The 27532-nt window shown below is 44.1% G+C and overlaps 1 protein-coding gene across 2 annotated transcripts in view; it reads right to left on the reverse strand.

Annotated features, from left to right (window-relative positions):
• The window catches only part of LOC133966939 (cadherin EGF LAG seven-pass G-type receptor 2-like), a 33552-nt gene extending 11148 nt beyond the window's left edge, over positions 1-22404 (reverse strand). For both annotated transcript variants that reach the window (XM_062402065.1, XM_062402059.1), the window contains exons 1-15: positions 20911-22404; positions 15865-15980; positions 15659-15747; positions 9574-9731; positions 9005-9168; positions 8581-8706; positions 5450-5613; positions 4107-4286; positions 3900-4013; positions 3340-3496; positions 2599-2740; positions 2391-2511; positions 1182-1365; positions 927-1028; positions 626-720 (exon numbers count right to left, since the gene is read on the reverse strand). In XM_062402065.1, the coding sequence (XP_062258049.1) occupies positions 626-720; positions 927-1028; positions 1182-1365; positions 2391-2511; positions 2599-2740; positions 3340-3496; positions 3900-4013; positions 4107-4286; positions 5450-5613; positions 8581-8706; positions 9005-9168; positions 9574-9731; positions 15659-15747; positions 15865-15980; positions 20911-20993 (1995 nt within the window). In that variant the 5' untranslated portion in view covers positions 20994-22404. The remainder of the gene's footprint in view (positions 1-625; positions 721-926; positions 1029-1181; positions 1366-2390; positions 2512-2598; positions 2741-3339; positions 3497-3899; positions 4014-4106; positions 4287-5449; positions 5614-8580; positions 8707-9004; positions 9169-9573; positions 9732-15658; positions 15748-15864; positions 15981-20910) is intronic.
• Positions 22405-27532: the final 5128 nt, after the last annotated feature.

Here is a 27532-nt window from a genome sequence, read left to right on the forward strand (position 1 = left end):
TGATTTTAATCGGATTGACAACTTTTTTAAATCAAGTAAAAAATATATATAGTTCAGGTCAACGGTTTCACTTCTCCAGTGAGATATCTGAACATTTATAAGATGCACTGGTGTCAAACTGTTATACAGAAATTCATTGTACCCAGAGGATACATCTTTGACCCTGGTGCTTCCTCTAACACCACACTGAGGCCTTAGGTTCTTTCATGATCCCCTCAGGACGAATCATAATACCAATGAATCGTAATTTGATTATTATTTTACCCTCTGCCAAGTTTTCATCAGCGTTTGTTTGTGAGACGGATTACACAAAAAAACTACTCAGTAGATTTCCATGAAATTTCTTGGACAGGTGGTGCATTTCCATTTCAGTTTGGTGGGGATCCAGATCAGGGGGCGGATCCAGGAACTTTATTATTCACTTTATTTCGCATAGGAAGATATTGGATCTTCCTATGCTAAAGTGTGATGATAACATGGGAAGCATCAGAATATTAATATGGTGTTGAACATGTCATCATGCTGACGTCAGCATTCAGCTGCTGCAGCTTCACAAAGCTCTACACCCTCCTGAGTGAGAGGGATCCCGTGCATACGGCCGGGTTCAGAGAGAGGAGCTACACACCAGAGTTTTCAGCTTGCTGAAGGTAACAGAGGTGCAGTTGAAGAGATTGGGAGGCAGCCAGCCCTTGTGCTCATCACAGTGTCGGATCGCGGTGCCTGGGGAGGAGGAGGAGGAGGAGGAGGAGGAGGAGGAGGAGGAGGAGGGAGAGAGAGAGAGAGAGAGAGAGAGAGAGAGAGAGAGAGTAGAGAGTTATCACATGGGAGGTTAGGGATTGACTCCCGCTGAGAGAGGGCTTGAGGCAAGTTTCACATATTGCCATTATTATATGTTAATTTGATGAGCTGCTGAAAAGGCATCTCACCGAGCGTTCCCTTGGGACAGGGCACCGCGGCAGGGAGACCAAACTTGGTCCTGGGCCACCAGATCCCAGCCTCGATGGCCTGAGGGCAGCTGTCATAGATCACTGCGAGTCGAGCAGGAAGCAGAGGACAGACACCGAGCGAGATGAGGAGGATAAAAATAGAAACTCATTTTAATATATATTTGTCGCTATAATGAAAATAGGATTAGGAACAGAGCTTTTCAGTAATGTGACATTAATCTGAGGTATGCTGACCTTCACAGCCGTTGGGAGAAACCTCGGCGAAGGGGTTGTCGCAGCGGTCACACTGGCGTCCGATCACGCCGGGTTTGCACTGGCACTGGCCGCTCTCCCGGTCGCAGGCTCTGGAGAAGGAGCCGACCGGGTAGCAGTCGCACAGCAGGCAGGTGTCACTGCCGGCTGGGCGGTAGTGGTTGTCCTAGGGAACGAGACGCGAAGGGACGATTGACATTTTTTCATTTCTGCAATCTTTCCACCTGACAGCCATGACAAGCCAAATGGATGGTGAAGGATAAATGGACTCCGTTTATATCACACTTTTCTGCTCCACTCAGAGTGCTTCACGCTAGAATTCACATTCACTCATTCTCTCACACACACACACACACACACACACTCACACCTCTTTTATATATTGCACTTCTACTGTCTCAATTATCTTCCCACCTACTTTTCCTTAGTGACACTCGGGCTGCGTCTCAATGCCACGTCCCATTCGGACTGTGAGCAGGTATTAATGTGTTCAGACTAAAATTCAGCACTTTTACTTCACAGGAAAACGATGTACGCTGACTTAATGTCCTTGATTGTTCAAGTAGAATTATGTCCCATGATTCAACGTACAAATGCTGGTGCTGCTGATAACTGCACAAAAACGATCAATGGAGAAGGATGAAATCTCACAAGCCACAAACAACAGCTAGAGACTTCCTTCATGTTAACACATTAAAGGAGATCTGTTCCCAGGAGATCTAGATGTGTAATGTGAAATAGTTAATAGTTTGAAAATGTGGCTTTAAAAGCTTCAGGCGAACAAACTCAACACTGACGCGTGTAATATTTGGGATAATGTTCCAACATAAATTAACAAAACATATGAAATTGTCTTTGTTGTTTTTTTAAATCCTAATGGTGAAATATTTGTTTTTTTTAACCATCCTATAACTTTTGTTGTGGTTTTCCTTCACTTCTAAACCTGTTGTTGTTGTTCATCTTACCTGTACTCTGTCTTTAAAGGCCATTAAAAACTGAATTACAAAAGTTTATTTGGTCGATCTGTTCTTAAATATAATGAATAATATTCTGTTAGGTAAAAAGGAGCAATGGGATTTATTGAATACTTACGACAAAAGAGCCCAGTGCGATGAATACTTTTCTTCTATCTGTTGTAATCTTATATTATGTAGTGGAGTGAGGACTCAGGGCTTCAGCTCAGTAACTCACCTTACAGCGACACTCTCCACTGGTCTTGTTACAGTCGGAGTCAAACCCTTTGTCTGTGGGACAGTTGCAGGGACCACAGGTCTTGTGACCCCACCAGCCTCTTGGACACGGTAGGTCCGTCCTGTGGAGACGCACATTGTCCGTTAGCTTCATTTCATCTGCAGTGGTAACCATGGCTACAGTTTAACATCAATGTGGAGGACTGTACTTTTTCTCGCAGTAGTGGCCGAAGTAGCTGCTGGGACAGTCACAGGTGTAACCCCGAGAGGAGCTCAGCTTCCTGGTGCACTTCGACTGGTGTTCACAGGGATTCAACAAACACACGTCGGTGCAGTTGGTGCCGTAGAAGCCTGTCAAAATAAAATGGCGCAAAGGTAAATAAGTGGTAGTGGCAGTAAACTGTGGAATGGACGGAGAAGAGGACGTCAGTGACACTCAGGCACAAACTGTAACGTGTTACATTTATGGTAAACCTATGGTAAAGTGATTTGTTGGATTTAAATGGAGCTTGTTTATAAAATCGTTTTCTCATATCCCTCAAAGCACTTTTCAGTACAGTTCACATTCACACATTGCATCTAAGTATATTTAGCACTTCGTCATGTATCATTCATGCAACTCATTCACAAGCTGCCAGATGTCAGAAACAATACTTGGTAGGCACCATGCATGCAGCATGCAGACTGTACGAGCTGGGAATCAAACCACTGATCCTCTGACTAGTGGACAATGCACTCTACCTCCTGAGCCACAAAGCATCTGATTTACTACCCTGGTCAATGGCAAGCTTCTGATTTTTAAAAACAGAAACAAAATATACAGAACATGGAATATGAATATGAATGAATATGAAACGAGCTGAAATGTTTTAAATCTCTAAAGCAACATTTTGGAGCCGGACGGTGTTGGGATCCTTGCTCCTGCCGTGTGAACGTGATCCCAGACTGACCATTGGAGCAGGTGCAGGAGTGGCTGTCCCAGTCGTCGCTGCAGTAGCTGTTGACAGGACAGGGGCTGGAGCTGCAGGGGTCGGGCACGCTGCAGCCCGGCTCCACGTTCACCTTCCTGGCCTGAGACAGACTCAGAGCCCCGCCCACACGCACGCCCTGCAGGGAAACCAGACAAACACATGGCAGGCATGAAACCATGGAGGCGCAGCAGAGTTCAGATTTGGCAAGAAACCATCATATGAAAGGAAAGAAAAAGAGTGGGATGTGTGACAAACACACACGCTTTGAGTCTGTCTAGAAAGCAGGGTAAGTCAATCTGGATTCAATTTGACAAAAAAAACTTTCAATTCCAATTTATTTCAACATGTAGTTGCTTTGATTTATCTCTAAACATATTCACAACTGCTGGTTAATATAAAACCAAACCATCTTTTTCTATGAGCTGCTAAACAAAGTCATGTTCACCCGGGGGTCTAATCACTGTTACCCTTTTGATTTGGTCGACTTTTAGACATCATCACGAATGTGGATATAAACAGGATCCACAGAAGGTACCAACCTGTATACAGCCCCTGAAGCCATGCTGAACTTTCCCATCATGCCTTGCCACACCACCGACGCTCACAGTCTTCAGCTTGGAGTCCTGCAGCTTCACGTCCACCTGCATACTCGCCTGAAATGTACGCAGCACGTGTGATTGTTGAGACTGTTGTGAGGACGGAGGGATTTCATTCACAGGGATTTAGACTCAGACACAACATCTCACCAGGTAGAGTCCGTGGTCTAAAGACAAGACGGCTTTGTGGTGACTCGCCGCTCCGCCCAGACTGCTGATGTCCAGCTGCAGATGATGCCAGTCCCCGTCGTTCACCAGCACCTCCTCCACGCGGGACAGAGTGGAGTCCTCGCCCCTGTGCAGCCCCATCAACACACTCCCCCCGCGCAGCTGCATCAGGCAGGGAGAGCACGGAGGAACAGGGGAAGACACAGCAGGAGGGAGATTGAACCGATGTTCAAAAGCAGAGGAGGACAGAGGAGAGGAGAAAAACAAGACCACCAAGAGGTCAGCAGTGCGTCTCAACATGAAGAGAAACAGAGACAGTCAGATTTCAAACTGGAAACTGCTGCACATCACAGGTGAGCTCAGCTGGAAATAGAATATCTGATAGATGTGAAACTTCAAACAGACTCAGGCTAGACGAGCTGAAACAGTAGCCGAGCACAGGATTGAAAATATAAACTCTTCTGATGTTTCAGTGAGCGAGTGATGACTCTGCATGTTTAGTCTCAATGTCCTCTGACAAAAGGGACGTGCTGCATCTAAGGCGGCCAACAGGTGGAGCTGCATTCTTAAAACCTTCAATCTCTCTGGGCTTTCAGGTGAGGACAGATGTCTTGACTCTAAATTGGCCTTAGGCGGAAATATGAGTGTGAATGGTTTATTGTCTCTGCAGAGCTGTTTTCAGACATCCACTCTGGAATCTCTGGATAAACTTTCTCCAGAGTTTCTCCTGCCAGTCCCCCAGTAACAAGTCTGGATAATGTCCTAGTGAGCCCAAGTGAGAAAACTAATAGATATGTAAGGATAAACAAGAGGAGCCATAATCAAAAATGTCCATTTCTCAGGTGAAATTGGCTCCAACCTCCCCCCGTTACAAGTATACGATAAGTGACCCCTATAGGTAATAGATGGATGGATGGACTGCTAACATGATTTCCCTGGATGTCACACCCATGGCGAATGTATTTTCACTCTCGCAGAATTTAGACTTAAATATTATTTTTGACAATTAGATCCAAGTGACCTTAAATTATAAAACAAATATGAACTGTAAGAAAAACACAAAACATATTTCCCCCCCCACAGCTTCTGTAATTCAAGAACCTTGATGTAAATATATCCTTATTCCCTGAAGGACATATTATTATTGCTGTGTGTTGCAACATTTCAGAGTTAAAATTGCAAAATTGTCCACAGTCAAAATAATATATGATGCAACTTGGCTACAGGCAGGAAGAGACCAGGGTGCACCCAGACAGTGTGTGTGTGTGTGTTTGTGTGGGTGCGTGTGTGTGTTTCTGTGTGTATTTACTATAAGCTGCTCTCACCTGTAGCGTGAGGTTGTGCTGCAGGCCAGCCGAGATGTGTAGCAGCGTGGCGCTGGCCTGACGTGTGCGGAACATGAGCTCTACATGCCAGGGGACGGACGCCGCCGCCAGGTTGCTCCACTGCAACAGGCTGCTGCCCAGGAAACGCTGAGGGCTGGCCATGACTGCAGCAAAAAAAAAGAGAAGAAAGATTTAAAGCAGATAAAAATGTGAGGAGAGAGGAGGAGGCCGGACAGAGGGAGAAGTGATGCCGATAAAAGAGAACAGAGAGTTTCACAGTAAGTGACGTGAGACGATCGATCTCTGATCCCTCTCAGAGATAAAGACGTTTTACTCGAACACAGGTTCTCATTGGCTTCATGAAGGACACAGCTTTTAAAATAAGTATTCGTAATACAGGTCGTTAAGATACACGGCCAGTGAGGTAAAAATGTAAAAACGCATGTGATTGAAGTCGACCTCCAGTGAGACAGATGTTTCTCTTCATGGTCACTCACTGTGCTGTTTGAGCTTCACTGCGCAGAATGATGACTGTGCAGCGGTTGACACTAAAAGGCTGTTTCACTCTAATCTGCTGGAGAGGGAACGTTTCTCTGAGTTCAGCTCGACTCTGACCGAAGGCCTGAACGTACCAACAGGATTTAAACTCGTCTGAGAGAGAATAGGAAAAGTGTGACGTGGAAACTACAAACATCCATTCCACTGAGAATGAACTTTAAGTAAAGTAAGAAATATATATTAGTTTGGTTAACATAGTTTCAAATCCCAAACCCAAAAAATTGGATTGATTGTGGAATGATTAATAATGGAAAGAAACTAAATGTAATTAAAACAACCACTGACAGGTAAATCTGACTTTTCTTTGTGAAAAACATGAATCAATGAAATGGTTGGGGCTCCTACAATAACTCAAATGAGTACTTGAAATATTTGAGTACAACAGTAGGTTTCACCACATCAGTTCAAATGTAGTTCTAGTTGTAAAGTCGTGGTGTGTGTGTGTGTGTGTATGGACGGCTCTCTGGGAGGTGCATTCAGGCTCTTTCACACATCAGCCCGCTGCCACAGAAGGAGGCTGTGCCTGACGCGCAGCAGCCTCCCTCTCATTAAACTGTCTCTGGACAAAGTGAAGAAAAACACCTGAGTCACTCAGACTGAAACAACTGATTAGTGACGGAAAACCAACCTGACGCACTGCGGCTGTTTGTCTGTCTGTTTGCAGGATTATGCAAAAACTACCATAGCAATTCTATTCAAACTTTGTGGAGGGATGTGCTCTGAGTTAGAACCCATTCACTTTTGGAGCTGATTCAATTAAGGGGATGGATCCAGGATTTAAGGGGAAAGATATATCATTGTGTGTTTTTTTTACTACGTTATCCAAGGGAATCATTCAGGCATATTTAGGAGACTGATATCTGTGACTGGTATATGTGTGCCTTGATTGAGTTGCAGGGGACTGTGCTGTTCTGGTTTCATTATCTCCACCAAGGATGTTGTATATTCATCAGTGTTTTGTTAGTTAGCAGGATTTTCCAAAAAACGACGCACTCATTTCACCCCAAATTAGTTGAAAGGGTGTGGCCATGGCAAAGGAAGAACCCATGAAGGTTCAGTGCAGATCTGGGTAAATGGGTGGATTCCACTTCTTTAGCTCGAGCCTCTGCGTTGATATGCATTCTGCAAGCACCGTGTGTGTAAATGAGTGTTTCCATTATTTGTGAATATTTAGATAGGTGTGCTTATGTAATTTCTTTGTGACTGAATAAAATCATTTGCCCATACAAAATTAAAGTTCCTGTAGAAATGGGACATATGGGTCAGACAGATGTTTGACATACACCATCCTCTCTCTCATAAATGCATTATACACAGGCTCCTCTGACGGTGACGTTGATTTCTCCAGACTATCGCTGGTTAGAATGTATTCACAGTTATCAAAGCTCATTAAATCACCTTTGGAGATCAGTAACGTGATCACGCTGCATTATGCTGCGCTGTCCTACTTCTAACCCTCCCCCCCTTCCTCAGACTTCTAGGCTCAATGAAACACACCTGTTCTTATATTATCCATCTCCGCTCCCTCGCGCAGCAAACTTCTAATCCCCCACTTTAACACTGCTTGAGAAAACACTCACTTCTAAAAATCTTTTACTCTGAGCTGAAAACAAAGGTGGTGTTTGTTGTCGCTGTAGTGAGTTTAATGGCTCGTTTCCCTTCTTCTGTCTCTTCTCAAATTGCTGCAAACCATAAATCAGCAGAGGAAACAGCTGCAGCGGATCAGGTGGAACAAAAACAGACACTGGAGAACACAGGGACAGAAACATGAGCTACGCACTGTAGGTCTTCAGGAGTCAGAGAGTGATTACTGTAAACGTGATGTCACATCAAACAAACAAGAAGAAAATGTAACTAAACTAAATAAAACTCTATAATTCAGCTTAATATCAAGCAAGCAATGAAATGTTCACTCTGCTTAAACTTTGATGAAACATGCCAAAGAACAAGTGATTCTAGGAATGTCGTAGCCATGACAGCACCAAGGACACCACGATTTGAGCCACAGTTTTTACTCATTTGCAGATCACCGCTGAAGGCACACTGCCCCCCCACTCTGACTGCTATTACATTTTATTTATATTGAATGTAAAAGTGTGAAGCCAATAAGATGAACAGTTTGCAAGATATGCATTACACAGACGGACAGACAGAAGTTTGTGGAATAAGTAGACAGATTGAACCTGGAGCCAACAACTTGTCAAAACTGATCCTGATACTGTCAGAAATCTGGTGTTAAATCTGCTGTCATGTGATCACCAGGCTGCGTCTGACCGTGGGTCGAAAATGAAGATGGCTGTTCCCAGAAAGCTGCTATCGCTGATTGGACACACACAGAGAACTGCACAAGCTGCAGAGAGTGGGTTTTTCCACCTGTTATTTTGAAATGCATATGCACCAGCGTCTATATTTGACAGTTTCTGCTACTGTTTCCTAATTTTAGATCTGACGAGGATTCGCCTCAGGCTGCAAAGATTGAGGAACAGTCTCGGGTCAAAAACTACACACCAGATCACGTCAGCTCTTGTTAAATACACGAGAGCAGCCCACGATTTTCTACTCGGCTTGTTCACCTCGTTCGCAGTTTTGTCCTCCGAATCCAAGTGGGCAGTCGCAGCTGAAGGAGCCCCACAGGTTCACGCAGGTTCCTCCGTTGAGACACGGGTTGTTGTTGCAGAAGTGTCTTTTGGCGGAGCATCCTGGGAGAGGGGGAGAAATGAGGAAGCTGATCTCTCTGTTTGATCTGTCTGAGCTCATTATTTCATCACAGTAGCAAAGAGTCAGTGGGTAATAAACTATTCATAGCAGGTACAATGGTAATTTCCCACTGTCTCTGCTTCCCCGCTGTGCCCATTATACTCAGGATTGTTCAATCTCCTCTCATTTGGCTTGTTTTAAAATAGAATAAATGTTTTACTAAAAAACATTCACAGGTTTAACAGATAAAGCCAAAAGATACGCATTTGCAACAAAACAGCTGGTGGAAGCGCTGCGTACCTGGCAGAGTGCCGTTGTTGGCGATGAAGCCGGCCATGTCCACGTGCTGGCTGTCGATCCGCAGGTTCTTCATGCAGCCCACGAACTGATGGTTGCGAACGGGGAAATCTTCTGGAAGTTTGGGGACTCCTCCGAGGAGCAGGGGGCCGGTCAGGTCCAAAGATCTGATGCAAACACAGAGCCACCAAAAATGTTCACACCTCAACCAAAACACATCAACTGCTCTAATGTAGTTAAAAAAAAAAAACACATGAAAAATTTATCACAGAGATAGTTTTTCTGTGTTATTCTTCTCCCCCGGGATGAAAACAGAAAAAAGGATAAACATCCCGATAAAAGAAAGAGGCGCCGCTCTGCTAACACCCTGGAGATATGGAACTTCATTTCAAAACAAGTTTACGCTTTCATTTAATGAGCCGACTGCAAAGAAACCAATCACGGGAATTACTGAAGTCAATATGGAAGTAATGAGGACATTTATAGCGAGGATTAAAGGTTATTTATGGAATTATATTGCAGAAGAGATGTTGATCCTCCAACACCTCATACCTCTGCTGATGTACACTCACTTTTTGGATCCTGATTGGCTGCCCTGAGCCGAGCAGGTGTAGTTTCCGATCATGTGACCGAACCTCAGGGCCACAGAGGTGTCGCAGTTGTCCACCGTCACTATGACGACCTTCTGGTCCGAGGGGCCCTGCGGGAGACCGGCCTGGTTTAAGATCGGCTGTGTGGAGGGAGAGAGAGAGAGAGAGAGAGAGAGAGAGAGAGAGAGAGAGAGAGAGAGAGAGAGAGAGAGAGAGAGAGAGAGAGACAAACTTACTCCACTTCCTTATGTTTCTGAGGAGACTTCTGTCAAAATAATAATACATAAAAGAAACGTTATAATGCCTCGCGGTATAAGCACATCTACAGCTGAGAATCTAGAGAACACTCTTTGGTTTGGCTTTTGTTAATATTTCTTGAATTTTCCCTTCTAATTGAGGATGTAACAATGCATCTATGTATTTGTGCTTTTGTCTTTTGTACTGAAACAATCAGTATATTATCTGTACTGGTTTGAGGGGTGCAGGGGGACTGGAGCCAATGAAAAATGATCACGGAATAATATTTAAACAGATGCACACAGACGTGGACGAGTGCAGTTCAGATAAAAGAGTAAAGAGAGTTGTCCTGCTTTAGGCCTTATAGTATCACAATCATTCAAAACCTCCCAAACCAGGTGTCAGAAAAATATCACACATCATCATCATGCTCCTATTTTTAAAACCCTTCAGTATTTTGGGTCGCTGGCTGTTTATAAATAGCACTCTGAAAACGTCTCATCACTCTGCTGAAGTGCAGAAAATCCAGGGACTCTCAGCCGCAGCTAATCTGTATTTAGGGTTTAATATACCAGATGATACTGGTGGTCTGAAACTGGAAAACAGAGCACAAACAAATTATTATTTGTGCATCACCCTCAGGTTGTTCTCCATTCAGCTCCAGCTCTCTGTAAATGAGCATCTTAATAATTCATATCATAACAGCTAACACACACACACACACACACACACACACACACACACACACACACACACACACACACACACACACACACACACACACACACACACACACACACACACACACACACACACACACACACACACACACACACACACACACACACACACACACACACACACACACACACACACAAGTGAAGGCCTTGCTCTCTGCAGGACACCGTCCCTGTCGACAAAGGATCTTCTTCATTGTCTGAGCAATCAATAGGGGGGGGGGGAGAGACAAAAGGAGGCGGGGTCTGCGGGGGAGAGAATGATGATCCTGTCAATAAAAGGTCGCAACCTCTTTTCAAGCCGGTCAGTTTGTCTGAGGTCATGCAGGGCTCATATTAGCCCTGAGCGCAGGTTCAAGCTGGTGTCGCGGGCTCGGAGCAGAGCGGTGAGCACCCTGGCCGGCGGCTGAGCGGCTGGGAGGCCTGCAGGCGGGGAGACGCGCTGCTGGGCCGTCAGCTGGTCGGGGCAGGATTTACTGGGAATTAGCTCGTCTCATGTGCAGGGATGAATCTGAGATGTGGCTCACTGCTGATGGATTGTAAACACTCATGAGCTTTACATTTTCATTGTTGGGCCATTTTTCGGCGAGGTTGAACTGAACTAGATCCTTCGCCACTGGTTTAATAAGCTTCAGGAATGATAATTTCCTGATTGCTCTGATGTTCTGATTGCTTTTGTCTTTGCCGTCTGATCCCTTAATTTAAAAGCCTGCAGATAAGACGCCCAGCGGTAGATAGACGGGAGGTTTCCCAGGCTGGTGTGACATCTTTAGCATCTCTGTTATTGTAAGTTTATTAAATTTACAAAAAAGCACAGAAGTATAGACTAATGTAATTTTGTCCATGGCCTCTGTCTCTGTCACTGAGAGGCTGCAGTTAGTTCCATCCTTATACTCCCTTTGTGCTCATGGATCTCGGAGGATAGGTGATATTAATTTTAATGACACCAGTATTAACCCTTTATCTGTTTTCTTGCAGCGCCTCACCAACATCACACCATCACTCTTGAGCTGCTTTCAGACATGCACTGAATTCCCAGTTCCTCCATATTTTCTCAATCTGTCCTCCTAAATGAGTCTAAATTCAGGCGAATTCAATGTGTGATCCCAGCAGGGGATTCACCACGGGCGAGTGGGTGGGGGGGTTGATGATGTTTCTAAACCACAACAGACGCAGAAATGAAAAAGCAAAGAGAAAACAAATAGCTCCCGTTGAGAAAGCGGTGACACAGACGTAGAAGACACAGATAAAGACAGTAGAACAGAAAGATGACTCCCCCCTGTGCTGTGGCAGTTTCACTGAAATATGTGCTGACCCGGATGAGAAGAATCTCGTTATAGCTGCTGTGATGTTTCATTCTAAATATAAAATATTTGCCGTACCAAGGATTATAATTCAGGGTTGAGGGATTAAAGTTTCTGGACACAGCACACCTTCGACTCTGTCTTCTTACTGGATTGTGACGAGTTTGCCCATATTTCTTTTGCTCCATTCCAGTGTGGTCAAAATTCAAACAAAACACACACTGAAATAGCATGAATTGTGATTTGTGGCTCAGTAAAAGCACTGAACGGTTTATTTCCTCCACCGTTTTCTGTCTTCCTGCAGGATTTTCAGTTTTGTGGAGGGATGGGGTTGTGATTTAACGAAATACATGCTAAATTTTTGCATCAGAAAAAATGGGCAGAACCAGGATATTTTCTTGCTCTTTCTTTAACATGGTGCGATAAGGTGTTTGCATCGGTGGAGGTGTGCACTCATGATGCCTCCCCGAGTTCAGACTGAGAAAACACAGGATGTAATCTGACGGGTTGCTTGGGTTTCATCATTATGGTCAGTTTGATGTCAAGTTAAAACTCGGTGTGAGTGTTTGTTTGTCTGAGATGATCAAGCTGTTGTGCGCTCTTCTTAAAGACGGTTAGCGTCTTCTCAGGAGCTCAGTAACAGTCTCAAGCCGTGGACAGATATTTGAAAAGTTCCCCCGTTTCATCAAGTTCCCCGTCGGATAACAGAGGCCCTGTTCCGGAGCACAGTTCCCACAAGAAGTCACAGCACTTACTCTTCTCGACTGTGACACTCGCTGTTCAACACCGAAATGTTAAGTAGACGGAAACAGAGACAGGAGGTAGCTTTCTGTTTTTCATTCGATGCTCCTCGAGGCCAATTTGTTACAAATTTGTTGACGATGAAACAAGCAAACACGCCGTGTGAACCGCCAAAGGTGAAATCATCCGACATGCTCTTTTCCACGGTTTTCCCTTCGCTGTGAAAGCTCTGAAACAGGCAGCGCTCCAGATTGGACGCTCCCTCCGCTGACCTCTGCTGTCATCAGTCACGGCTGTTGACTCTCCAATAATGACTGTCTGTCAGGACGTCTTTCTGCCACACAACCCCCCCCCCCCCCCCCCCCCCCCCCGTCACCCTGATTGGAACACACATATTTGCTCAGGACCACATTAAACACAGCCCTCGCCAACCGCTACAGGGGATTATGGGAATATGAGTTCCCTGTCACAGAGAGTGACAGGGGTCATGCAGGACGAGCACGGCAGAGCGCAGCACAAATATGGTGTTTAAGATTGACTGGGAAAACCATAGCAACAAGAGGGGTCGGCCCTGAAGCGCGGCGTCCCCGTACAAAGCCCGAGTCAATACTTCTCTGGGCATTTCTTTACCCTCCTTTCGCTCCTCTCCTGCTCCACTTCTCTGTCCCTCGCTGGAGGAACAGAGGGAGAGGGGCACTTTCCCCGGGGCCGCATCATTCACTGCCCCTGCTCCCAAAGGAGGCCGAGCCCGACACAAAGGCAGCGGTCATTGCCATTCTCCACAGTCCCCCGCCATCCATGAAAGCCACATTTCAATCTAAATTGCCCCCTCCCCGCCTCACCCTGCCCCACCCCCAGTGGACAGGGACGGGCCAGAGTGGGCCACCGTGGGATACCTCGAGGGGGAGGAGCCAGGGTTCTACCTCAGTGACTCACAGGATGTGGAACATGAGGGAGGAAGGGAGGATTAGTTCAGCTCCAGCGGTGAGACTGCAGCTGGACTGGGACACCTCTGGGACCTACGACTAAGCTCTGTATTCACTGTGATATAGATAAACACGTGATAAATACAAGAACAAATGATTTATGAAATGGGTGCAAAGCAGAAACTTAAGCACCTATCAGATCCAATTATCATCTGGATCTGCAATTCTCCTCAACAGGTTTATACCAAGTCTCAGCTCATTGCTCATGTTTGACCGCCAACTGTTGTGGCTCAATCAGCCACCGCAGGTTGAAGAGGACTCACTTCCCACTGCTCAGCAATCTGCTCATCGAGCACTTTGTAGAGAAAACTAATATCTCAATTGTTTATGTCACTCAGCCGTTAGCACTAGTGCAAATGACTAACAATGTTTCTCCATCTCCTGGATGTATAGCAAGTCCCCACATCAAACTTCAAAAGTTATGTCACTGTTTTGTTCAGATATTCTGATATTTCAAATGCAAAAATGTGATGATGATGATGCGCATGTAACTGCAGTAAACCTTTTCTAGAGATGGAACCGGGTATCAGAGACTCCTGTGAGGACCTGACTCAGAGAGAGCAGGGACCAAACCCGAACTGAACACTCATTCTGTTTGTATATCCGAGCCTGACCCGGTTCAAATGAGCTGAAGCTGTGTTTTTGTTGCCCTGTCACTCAGTTAATGTTACCATGGTGCCGGCCTGTTTACCCTGGTTCCACATGGGTGGGTCCCTCACAGGCAACATGGAACTTTATAAAAACAAAGGCTCGATTGATTTTACACACTAATAAGTAAAATAATCAATTCTTATTGTTTGACCCACTGTACATTTCTATATGTGTGTCCCACCTGTCCTGCATATGCATATCTCACTTTAACAGAATCATCATATCCTCAAACACACGCCCTACTTACAGATGTACATTCTCCAGGTCAGTGAAACAACAGAAGAACCAGAGCGTCGATCAAATTTAGTCTAAAAGTGATTAATGAGAAAATAATATCCTGTTGGCAAAGAACCAGCTTGTTTTCTTCAACAAGTTGACAAGATTCTCCGCCTTCATCACTAAAATCTGACACGTCCATGTCATCACAGACACAGAGACAATCTGTGCAGCGGGGGTGCTGCCTGGCAACATCTTTATGATGCAAAGTAACTTCCTCAATGGACTCAAACCTCACATGCTGTGTTGGTCCTGAGTGGGAGCGTCCTGGGAGAGCAGTGGAAACCGCTCCATACATTCCTTCACCGGGTGAGATGTTGTGAAGTGTTATAGTCAGAACATATTTAGCCTAAACTGAGAATGTGTTGAAAACTATTTGCTCTGGGTGTTTTCACACGTTCATTCACGGATTCATTCAACAGCCCTCGTCTGAGTCTCTGCGTCTGTCCGGCTGTGGTTGGATCGTTGGCTCTTTTCCAGATCAGCATGTCAGCACTGATTCTTTATTCTGAAAGAGCAGCAGCACTAAAGACGCACAACAACACACTAACACTGTGTGCTCTCTGGTTCCCTCTCAACACACTGACTCCTCTGAAAAAAATAATATATATGAAAGGATTTTCGGGGCTGCCAGTGCAATATATTCTAATATACAGATGGCTCACCAAGCTCAACTTTGTTAAACAAAAACAAACAAACACTGCCTTTCCTGCAGAGAGTGAGATGAGAAGATTGATACTCTCTCATATCTGTAAATAAAAAGCTATGGTCTGATAGCTTCACTTAGCAAAGCGCTTGGAAACAGACAGAGACCATTAGCCTGCCTCTGTCTAATCCATCAATTAATCTCAATGAAAGAGCATCTCACCCAACATGTTGATCTATTCTATTAACTGACATGTTAGACCACAAAGTCAACAATGAAAGATTATGTTAAGAGCCTAACCGTGCACAGAGTTATTTTTCTATTTAATTAATTATTTATATATAGTCAGATATTCGTGATTATGCTTTCGACAAATGAACCAGTGAATACTAAACAAAAAATATATTTTCAAACCAGAAGAGGCAAATCTGCATATTCATAATGAGCTTGAGGAATATGTTTTCTCTGCTGATGGATCTTCCCTCGTACCTTGTTGTAGTAGTGGACGTCCACCACGTGCCACAGGCCGTCACTGACGCCTCCCAGGATGTGGGGGGACACTGTAGTCTTGGTTTCACCTGGGAGACAATCAAAGAGCTGAATGACAACACTGCTGAAATCAATATGAAGCCGAATAAAAACCATTTGCAGTGAAACATAATGATAAAGAATGAATGAGCCAGTGAGTGATGTACCTGCAGAGAAGGTGAGCTGAATCTGCTCATTGATGATCTCCATGGCGATGAAGTCATGCTTCTCGTTGAAGCGCCCGTTGTAGAGCAACAAACCGTTTTGCTCCTTGGTGGCAAACCTGGGCAAAAAGAATAAAAAAAATAAGTTAAATATGATCCATATTTTGCTTATGTAATTACTCAATCTATATTAATTATCTCAGTGAAATGATATTTGACCGTTTCCTTTTAGTAAACAAATGCTTTTAAAAGACCAAAAGTTTATTTAGAAATTTTGAATTTGCTTAAAATAAATTAATAACACCATTAAAGCAATAATCAAAAAATAAATGCAATAATAGATATGTGAAAGATAATAACTTATTTATTTTAAATTCAAAGTTATGCTGTAGATCTCCACTGTGTTCCAAGAAACTAAATTAGCTGTTACACATGTTCCTTCACTCTTCCTGGTCATTGTGCTTTATTTTTCAACCTGCTGCTGCAAACTCACTAATACATTGTGTATTTATCCCATACAGAAAATAAATAGTGTCTAACAATGTTCTCCTGTTGAAGTACTACAGTGCCCATTACTCAAGATTTAAAAAAAGGAATGCGTGTCTTTGTAACCAGTGCCATGTCTGTACCTGTCCCCTATGTTCACAGAGAAAAGAGGGCAGGAAAGAAAGAGGGCAATGGTCCGGTTTAAAACACGTTCCTTTCTCCATGAAGTGCTGTTCCCACAATAAAAGTGTGATGTTTAACTTACTAATATGAAGATGAAGATTTATCAACACTGATTCAATTTTGCAAAGATAAGTAAGGGTTAATTGTGAGGAGTCAGTCAAGTTAGATAAAAACAAAAGTAATATTCGCAGCACAGACAGAGTGAAGGAAATCAGAATCTGCGTGCTGTGAATTGATTTCCCTGAGCCGCATTAAACGTCACACTACAACACCGAGAGACAGGAAAGTAGGGCAATGTTAAACCAGCAGGGTGGAGGAAGCAGTGCTGTAAGTGAAGAGGAAACGTGCAGGAAAAGACATTTCAGAGTAAAGGCAACTTCAGAACATTTTATATATATATCACAGGGGGGAAAAGGGGATTTAACATCAGCCTCACATTGACATATCTGCATTGTGATGGTAAAAATAAAAAATACCCTGGTCGTCGTGCTGCATGATCCTCGCATATTAATATAAGACTGCTACTTATCTGCATACACAGAGTTCAAACTGTGCTCACGGAGCCTTCACTCTATAACGGGGATCAAAGTATGTGTTGGAGGACTTTGGTTTAAAAATATCGCTCTTTACCTGTCAGCTGTGCTCTGCAGTCGTAAATGTGATCCTGTGGAAATGGGTCACTGGGATACGTGTGTGTGAAAGTGTGTTATAACAAAGAAACAGGGATTTATCCTTCATCCATCCCACACTGGACCCATCAGCGAGCCTCCAGTGCACATCTGCCAAGTGAGCGGTGTGCAAAGCTTCATGCCATCTGTACTCTCTGGTCACTTCCTCCATTACCATGCGGCTTAATCTTTTCTCAAAGGGCTGATTAGCTCTGTTTCACAAAGGTCAATCTCGATCTGACTCTCCTCTTCTCTCTGAGGCCAAATCGGAGCTGCAGCCACCGTCAGAGTCTTTGTTAGCGGAAAGATATCATTCATACGTCCAGATATGTATAAGATACATCCTCCTAGAGAACATGAGAAAGCCTCCCCCCGCTTCAGTCTCCAGGCTTTGAGGGTAAACTGTAAACATAATGCTGTTTGTGCAGTATTCTCTTACTAGAGAGGAGCCGGGGGGCACGGCACCGCTGACCTGCTTACTGAGGAAAACGATAATCATGACCTCCTAGGAAAGAGGATGCCGATGCTGCAGCTGATAACACTGTAACTGAAGAGACGCTGCTCAGACAGCTACTATACATCCAGTAAAAATAACACAGCGTCAGCTGGAATCACCATCCAGTCTATTTCTCTTCAGCGGGCTGCCACTCTTTGACATATCGATTTAAAAGGCTGCTCCGAGTTGCCCCCCCGAGCCCTCTGAACTATGAGAGTAATCAGCCGGAACTAAACACTGACTCAACTGGCATCACTGCGTCTCACATTAGGCACCCATCAGTAAAAATAACAACCAGTCTGCCCTTATGTAGGGGACTGTGTCACGCTATGCTGACATGCTGCAATGCACAAGACGTGTGCACTGGGGAGGAAAAAAACATGAGCAATTTATTGATTTTACAACCAACCTAAGTGTGAAATACAGGAAACAGAAATCTGTGTTTGATCATGTTCTTCACATGATGGGCTGGAAAAGGACTAGAGGCAGCTTGTCAATAATACTTTAAAGATATGTACTTTATCTTTAGCTGCTCAATTACTCCAAGATGGTGTTTTTTTGTTGCTGTAGGGATTCAAGGCCCGGGAGAAATCAGAAATTCAAATGTTTGTGGTGTGAGGTTTTTTTTAACATCTAAATCAGCTTACATGTTTTATTGTGAAAGCCTTTGACCCATTCACTTCCTCTCAGATGACCGTCACAACTGACAGCAAACGATCTAGTACCTCAGAATGGTCACCAGTGATGGTTCTCAGTGGCTTTGCTGCTTGTAAAAACTGCAGAAAGGAAATAGCTTTCCAAGAACACAACTCAACCACTAAAACAAGGCCACGGCCCATTTGATGTGACGTGTGTTTAGTCACAGGTGAAGGGGCCGGGTCACAGGACACATGTTAACAGCTCTGGGTGGGTCTTGATTTGACTTGGAGATAATTGTGGGGCAACAGGTCGGGTCAAGTACGGCGCTCTGCGGCTGGGTGTTTGCAAAAATGACCTCAATTTCTCACATTTTTTATTTTTGTGACAATAGCGACAATATTGCAGGTGAGCATTAGAGCTGTTAAGGTGTAAAAGAGCCTATTGAAATATTCACAGTGGGAGAAACACGATCGTCCTCTGTTCACTGATCCCATCACACACTGTGCTTTTTGGTGAAATCACAGCTTTTTAAATCGATAAGCTCCAGAGACAAAGGTCGTGATGGAGAGAAACCTCGAATTAGCCGTCACTCTGAGGGAACAGGATGCACCTCGTGAGTGGTTTCTCATAACAGAAGCTCTTTCTGTGAGAAACCCGATCAGCACCGGCTCAGGTGACCGAGCCACTTGTTGACCTCACCAGCCTGGAGCTGTTGGTGTCCGCACCTTTTTACACACAGCTACTTCACAGCTTCTCTCTGATACACGGGCCGCGTTTCAAAACTGGTTTGAGCGGTTCTCCATCAAAAAAAGAGCTGTCATCCGAACCAGGCTTTGAGAAGACTCCACAAAGCTCACCAGGGGGATATGATTTCCACTGGCGGCCATTGGGAGTGTCAAACCCTGCCAAGCATGTCTAAGGTGACATGGATTACAATAAGTACAGCAAAATGGCCGGACACATTCCCTGTGATACCGTTGGAGAGGTGATACTTGTTGTCCCTTGTTGTGACAGATATCAAACACAACGGACAGCTTTTATCATTGACTAGATTTCATATCATGCAGATCGAAGCTTTCAGTATATTTTCCTTCATTTAACAGCTCATCAGCTGATTTGTAAACCCACCCCCCATAGACACACTCACAAACAACCGGCAAATGATCAACCGAGCATGTTTAAAGCTTAAGCTTCGATTACAAACTGCTGCACCTGGATCACAATAACTGATTCTAACACTCGAGGGACTGCGAGACCCAAAGACAATTACATGTTGGAAAAAAAGGCTTCAAGAAGTAACACTTCTATACAACTAATGATGGTTTCCTGTTGAAGGGGGAAATAACAGCAGCACTAACTATGATATTCACAGCTACTGCAGTAATGTGAAATAAAAGCAAAAAGGGAAAAACTAACTTAAAACTGTCACGTCATGCTTTTAAAACTTAAGCAATGAAATCTGCAGGGGACAGCTTTTTCTTTTTGTGCTGTGGAGCAAAGTTGAAAAACTGTTGAGCTCAAATCTACTTTTGCTAAATGCTAATTATGGCATGAGCTGCAGCACCTCCAGCTCTCACAGAAAGTGCCGGCGTTAGCATAACATCGCTTTATTCACTTCCTGTGACCATCATCTTTCCAGTTTGAGAATAATCTGAACTGAGGTTTATTTGGAGTCTTGAGGTGAAATAAATCTGTCATATTATTCCTGCCACTTGACATTCGACATTTTGACGTATTCTGTTACTCACTTTAGCAAATCGATACGATACCTCGCTCATGTCTGTCAGGTTAATATAAAGCTCCAGCCAGCAGCCATTTAGTTGAGTATAACATGAAGGAAACAGCAACAGTCAGGGTGCGTCTTCAGATCAATTCTACCTACCTGCACCTCTAAAGCTCAAAAGTTAGGTTTAACTTGGACATAGTCCTCCCTGAAAAGGGCCTAATGGGATGTTAGGCTATTAAATCAAATTAATTTGACTTTGCATTTAAAAAAATATGAACTTCTCAAAGAATACAGATCTGATATTCTCTACGGTTTGACAGGAAAATAAAAAGCCTAAACTATTTGATAAGCATTTCCTCAAACTAACATGTCTGCATTCACCATGACTGCATGCCCTCCTGCAGTCGGCCTCTCTCAGGCTCCAGGGAGACTGTGGTAGAATTGTCTGGCCTAATTCTACCACAGTCTCCCTGACTCCCAGCTCGGAGTGACCAGTGACACTGACTGTAATCAGATCACACTCAAAAACACAGCTCACATTGGTTCCAACACCTACCACACAATCTGCTCTGTGTGCAGCCGGCCTGATGTTCACCAGGCTTCAGCAGCGCTTCTATATTTTTAGCACAGATTCCAGGAACTGACACCAAAGTGGCTCTACAGATGATGGCTGTTGTTCAATGATCCCATTATTGCTATTAAACGCCATTAGGGCTACATAAATGTGAGTGGGGGGAGAGCACATCAGTGGGTGTGCGGAGGCAGGATGTGGGGGAGGACAGGGAGTGAATCACAGATCGGAGTTGATGCAGGTGAGCTGTGGCTTGTTGCAGGGAGCTGGAGGTGCTTACGTGAGCGACAGGGTGAAGTGAAAGCGCTGGCGGAGGCCCTTGAAGGTCAGGAAGGAGTGCGGGGGGAAGTTGCGCGTGGTCATCTCACAGTAGGGCTTCTCGAAGCCGCCCGGAGGACAGTCGCACTTGAACCCGCCGATGAGCAGGTTGACGCAGGAGCCGCCGTTCTTGCAGACTCCCGCGGCACAGCGGCCGGAGCGGGACGACAGCTCGCAGTGCTCTCCTGGACACGGAGATGGATGGAGGAGGAGAAAAGAGCAGAGAAACAAGGATTAATATTGTTTGTGACAAGCAGCGTTCGCCTCAGTCGTCCCCGTGGCTTCCACCTCAGGGAATTCGCACTGCTATATTCCATCTTTATAGCTGTTCTATATGTGCCAATAGAGAGAGTGACATTATCCGCCTCATGTCAGTGAGAAATACAGATGCACTGTCAAACAGATGCAGGACTGGAGGAAAAATATGTTGTGACATTGCTGAAAAAGTGCATCAGTGGAAATCTGTCTTTCAATCATGGACTCTATTATTTTATTGAAACTGTGAGTCCCAGCAGCATGACTCGCACTCCTCCCTCAGCTGCAGTTCGAGCTGTATTGACATTCAACCTCATGGCTGAACGCTGTGGTTTTTGTATTCATAAAACAAAGATGATTGCAGTTTCATGCAGACAGAAGCGGCCCATGATGATTACTCTCAGCTCCGGTCGTGATTACACACACACAGCACTGGGCAGCTCCGACAGCGACAGACTGATACACACAAAGTGTGTGAAGGAGAGGTGTCGCTCCTTCCTGCTGCCGTCACACTGTACAATCAGCTCTGCTCACAGTCGACCACAAGCACTAAATATATCTCCCTTTTTTCCTCACGTTTTGACTAAATCAACTGTGCAAAATGTATTTCTGTTTGTGCAATTTTCAATATCATATATTTGCAATCCTGCCACACTGTGTATATTCTGTTTACACAGTGTTTCATATTTATATTTGTACATTTCCTCATGTTTATATTGCTTATTTATTTATTTATTACTTCTATTTGTGTTTCTATCTATGTTGCTGTAACACGGCAAATTTCTTTTTTTTTTGCCTTAGTATTTTGCTTTAATTGGATACTTGAGATATAAAAGGAAGGTACATAGGTTTATTTATAGCTCATTTACCACTACAAATTCACAAAGTGCTTTGATGTAAATTACACTCTTGGAAAAACACATAAATTAAAACACTATTGGCATTGACAGCAAACAGAAACGTTAAAATCACCAACAGGAACCACAAGCTCCAAAGAGACTAGGAAATGAGCCAAAATAACAAGCAGTGAATAAAATAGAGCAGCTTTTCAAACAGTCAAACCAAAAGACTGTCAGAGTAAAAGCAGCTGCTCCATAAAGACGTCACAAGAATCAAGGATTCACAACGAAAAGAGGAGATCATTCAACAAACCGGGTGCAATACCTTTAAAAGCATGGCCACCTCAGCTTTTATGGCGGGCTTCAGGGACAGTCAGTGATTTGAACTAAGAGCCCATTAGCTGTATGGGGGGGGGGGGGGGGGGGTCAGCAATAAACTGGTTTGTTGACCACTCAAGGCTCCAGTATTTTAATAAAATTTCGTTTGAAGCAAGCAAATAGAGGATGAAATAATTTAGCTGATAACTAATGGCCCTCAGTAGAGTCCATACCTCCACCAAGGCCCAAAAGTCTCCTTTAATTCAGTCAAGCATCACCAAATATCACTCACCCATAAATATCACTCCCCTAAATGTTTTTTTTTTATCAAGATCCATGAATCGTTCTCTGGTAAAGCAGTGACTGTGTCGAAAACTGCCACAACGTTAAAAACAGTGAAAAACCTCCACCAATAACAAACAGTCTCTTTATAAAACCATATTTTATTTCACTAGAACCAGATTTTATGGATCAGCACCAAATTTCAAAACTGCGTAAATATCAGCCCCCGTAGAAAGCCACATCTTTTTCTGTCAATGAGAAGGACAATGAAGTTCATGGAAGTTTCTTTGGAATCTATGATAGTTTTGGGGGTAACCCTGCTACAGACGAACTCAGATCAAAACATAACCTCCTTGGTTGATCTTATAATTGGAAGATTATTAATTGGATGCAATTATCAACGAAAAAAAGTGAGTTTAGCTGCAGGCCTAGATTAACACCGAGCTGAAGTGTGGACGTGGATTGAGACACTGGACTTCCGGTCACATCAGTCCAGCAAAGCAACAATCACACTGCGAAGGCGTGGGTCAGCGCAACACTGGTACTTTGAGAGAGGGACACCCGGTGAGACTGGGACCCTGTGAAGTCCAACTCACATGAGGCATTGGTCTGGATCGTTGGGACTGGGAGGCTGCAGCAGCTGCTCGGGCGCGACCGCTCGCTCTCCCATCCGTGAGCTGGAATTTGTGTCAACGCCACACAGCCGGCAGAGTGGAAGACTTCCGCAGTGTTCAGCACTACTGTACCACTGGCACAAACACACAGAGCCCACATCTCCATCCAACACCGCTGACACACACACACAGGCCTTTTATTTACTCTGTGTCTATTAATCACTCCATTCACAGGCCACTGAAAGCAAGTGTCCTGCTGCTGTTGTCCCTCTGTACGTCCTTTCAGTCAGAGTACACTGACAGGATGCTGGATGAGATGTTGGAGTGGACGGTAATGAATGGGAATATTATAGATTTATTTATTTACAGACAAATAAAACAGTTGTATTTACATGGAAATAGGACTAATGGGGACAGACAAGTGAGGTGAAATGAGTTTCACGGATTCTGCCATAACAGCCAGTTGGAGAATCCACCTAACCTCGTCCCAGCTTTGTTTCATTTTGTTTCTTTTTGAATTAGAGATTTTGGGCAAAAACTGTAATATTGTAATTATTAGTATTATGTTGAGCAGGGGACTGAGAGAAAGGCAGGTATAAAGAGGTTAAAACACAAAGAAGGAAAATGAATCCCCAAGACAGCGATTTAAGTTGTTATACTGTGGGTTAAACTAATGAACTCTTTGCAGTTTGAAGAACCCGTTGACAGGTTGTGGGCCCATGTGAAGCTGGTTCAGATCCTCAGCCAACAGTTTGTTTCATCTCCTGAGGGAGAGCTCCTCAGATGAACTTCTGACCTCTCACTTTTATGAAAAGTGCAGCCGAGCGTCAAGGGAAAAACCAGTGGTTAAAGATTTACTCACATTTTCTCTGTTAGAAGAAGAAAAAAACCTTTCTGCACTTTAGGTTTTATTAGTGAAGGCTTTTATGCCTTTCCAATAGGTTTCTTTTATCTATAGGCTCTATAATAGATTATCACTGATCTGTAAAGCATCAGAAAATGTGTTTTTAACATTTACTTCAGCCATCAGATACAACGTCATGAGTGTGAAGAAGAGAAAAAATCTGCACAGCTAAAGCGACTGTGTATATAATAAACCCTTTAACGGGAGCTGTAGGTGTGAGGGTTTCCTCTCTTTTTCAAATGGTTTGTGATGATTTGTTCATCCAGTGCCAATCAAACAATCTTTTCCTGGATGTGTGTGTCGTTCAGGAAACAACCGAATGGTGTCGGAGCCTCTGTCCCCTGTCAGCCTGTCATGTTCCCACTGAAGCCTCCTGATGATAAACAGTCACTGCTGTCCAGCCGGCTGGAAGATAAAGACATTCTGTTACAGTGCTGTCAGCCTCGTTATTAATTCAGCAACTCGCAGAAGGCAATAAACGACTTGTTTATTTAAGCCACCGCCGCTGTGGTCCAATAATGCACCAGCCCAGAGCTGTGTTAACCATATAGATACTCAGGTGGTGGGATTTCACTGAGAGGCATATTCAACAGTTCATTTTGGTGGCTCTACCTCACTGTTAATATTAAAGGCTCGTCAGGGGTTGATACCTACGGGACGTTCAGGTGCTTTGTGTTGCCAGGTAAGCATCTCAGCAGGGGGGGGGGGGGGGCTCAGTCACAATTCCACTAAATATCCTGATCAATAATTCAAACACATCTCCTCTGCTCTATTTGCGTCCGGTCCCAGCGCCCACACACTGTCTGCTGCCAGCATGAATCATTAACTCAGCCAATCGCACAGACACCTCAGAGATCCTGTGTTTACTCAACCATCGGCTATGTGCTTTAATATTTGTTTTTAATAAATCTATATACCTGACTGAACATAAAGATTGTATTAAAACTGTACACAAGCATTTCTGCAGAAATGCATATTAATATTTGAAATAATAAGTGAGTGAATGGATCAAAAGATACATTTGATTTATTAAAAGATGTATTAAACTAGGCAAACATCACCTTGCCTTAAAAAGCCATTTAAAAGAAACTGCATTAAAACAAATCACAGTGTGGGAATATATTATTTGACAGAAACAAGAAAAAGTATTTGCACAATGAATTTGATGCATTTTATAGCTCTTAAAAGTCGATCCAAAAACTGATCCTGGAGGATTTTCAGCGAGAGACAGAAAATGAAAACATAGGACTGATCACTGGCCAGCTTCCTAAAAGCCACAGTAGCTGAAATTCATATGAGAAATCCAAACTAGGTCTTATTTATTTATTCGACTATGTATCTATTGTTTCATCTCATTTGTTTGTTGGATAATTAGCCTCTACAAGAGACTTCTCAACAGGTGAAGTGCACCTGTGCAGAACAAACTGTTCTTGCAGACTGACTGGGTTTCCTCGGAGATCTTATACCTGAACAGGTGTGCCACTGCTGCCAGGCAACACAGGGGCATTAGTTCTCCCTCCTGAGTGAGACGGAGCCGCTGGATCCCCCCCGACACACCAGCACTCGGAGCTCAGGGACGCTGGGAGATTCGCCTCCACAACAGCAGAGACTGGGTTTGTTCAAACTCTGATATGAGGAGGTGATGTCAGCACAGTCAAAGAGCTTCAGCTGACGCAATGACTGATTATGATCAAATCTGATTCTTGGGTTATAGACAATCCAGAGGCTAGGGATCAAACACACTGAAACATGTCTCATTAGACCTGATTCAAAGAGAACATCAATGAAAACAGTGTAAAGCTAAATCAACCCTGTCACTGTGCGGTGTCTGTTAGTCTGACTGTCAATGTAGCTACAGCTTTCATCCTGAAAAATACATTTAATTAACTCTTTGAATCAGTTGTTATAAAATCTAGTGCAGATATTCAGAGTCTCCTCATCGCAGTAACTTGGGTGTGGCACTAAAGAATGTGTCCAATCATTTGGATGATTCAAGCTCATGGAGCATGACTACAGGGTTAGGGTTATCTCAAAGAACCTCTGCAAAGCTATGCTCTGTTTGGCCTGCATTATACATTTATATATATATTTAAAAAAGCTGGAAGGACCCGTGATAGGACAACGGTTCCCCCAGCCCCTGAAAAATAATCTGTACTGATGCCAATTACAAGTTATTACAAAGTGCTGCACAATTCAGTTTATGAGGGAGCATCTCATAACTACAGCGTTTACATGCTCTTTCATTTCAACTCCGGTATTCATGCCATCACTCAGAGGGAAACTGTAGAGGCTTTCAGTGCTTGGCAGGTGTTCCTTTCCAACACTGGTGTGAGGTGATTTGACAAATAGGAGCGTTAATATTCACCAGCTTTTGTTCCACACGCATGTCTGCACATTAGAACCCTTCAATCTCTTTCCAAATTACTGAAGAAAAAAAATATAACTTTCATACATCATAAGGAAAAAGGATCAGTTGCCATACAGACCTTCTGATTTGTGTTTTAAAAGAAATGCGTGAGAACTTGAGGAGAAGAACATCTTGTCGTTCAGCGTCTTCAGAACGACTCAGCCGAGACAAACATTCCACTCTGTCCTTTGGAAGAACAGCAAAGATGGTGGCTGTTCATATTTTTTCATTTTCTTTCTTGCTACCATCTGGCAACGCCTACGGTCCAACAGTTGCCCACCACACACACACACACATACATACACACAGACACACAGACATACACACGCAGACATCTATGCACCATTAACACATAAACATGCCAAACTCCTTACACACGCATAATCACAGCTATTCAGCACTTAGCTAACCACCCGAAACACTCGTGCGCACACACACACACACACCCACACAAACACACACTCACCCACACCAACACACACACTGAGGAGGCTGTAGAACCTGAAGCAGAAACAGGGGAGTTGTAGATCAGAGAAGAAAACACATCAAACAGAAGCAGCCTGAACGACCTTGTGTGATCAGACGCTCAAACCGTGTGCTTCCACCATCTTTAATTATCAACTACACGGCCACGTGCACACTCTGAGAACTCTGCAAGTCCTGCACACTGCATCTAGCAGCACCTGGGTCCAACCCCCCCAACTGATGGAGATTAATGTCACTGATTGTGGTCTTTACTGTTCCCAGTGTGACCGGATGAAAGTACGCCCACTTCACCCACTCACACGCCCGCCGGCTCCCGTTAAAAGCAGGTATGGTTCAGCTCCGACACCCACAGCTGTGCAGAAGAATATGAAAGTGCCACTCCACCTGGACGCTGAGGGACGGAGCCCACACACTCAAAACACTGACACTATTTCAGACTTCACAAACAGCCGCATAAATAGGTGAAAGAACAAAAGCTG

Source organism: Platichthys flesus, chromosome 2 (assembly GCF_949316205.1).
Source record: "Platichthys flesus chromosome 2, fPlaFle2.1, whole genome shotgun sequence".
In the NCBI taxonomy this organism is placed as follows: Eukaryota; Metazoa; Chordata; class Actinopteri; order Pleuronectiformes; family Pleuronectidae; genus Platichthys; species Platichthys flesus.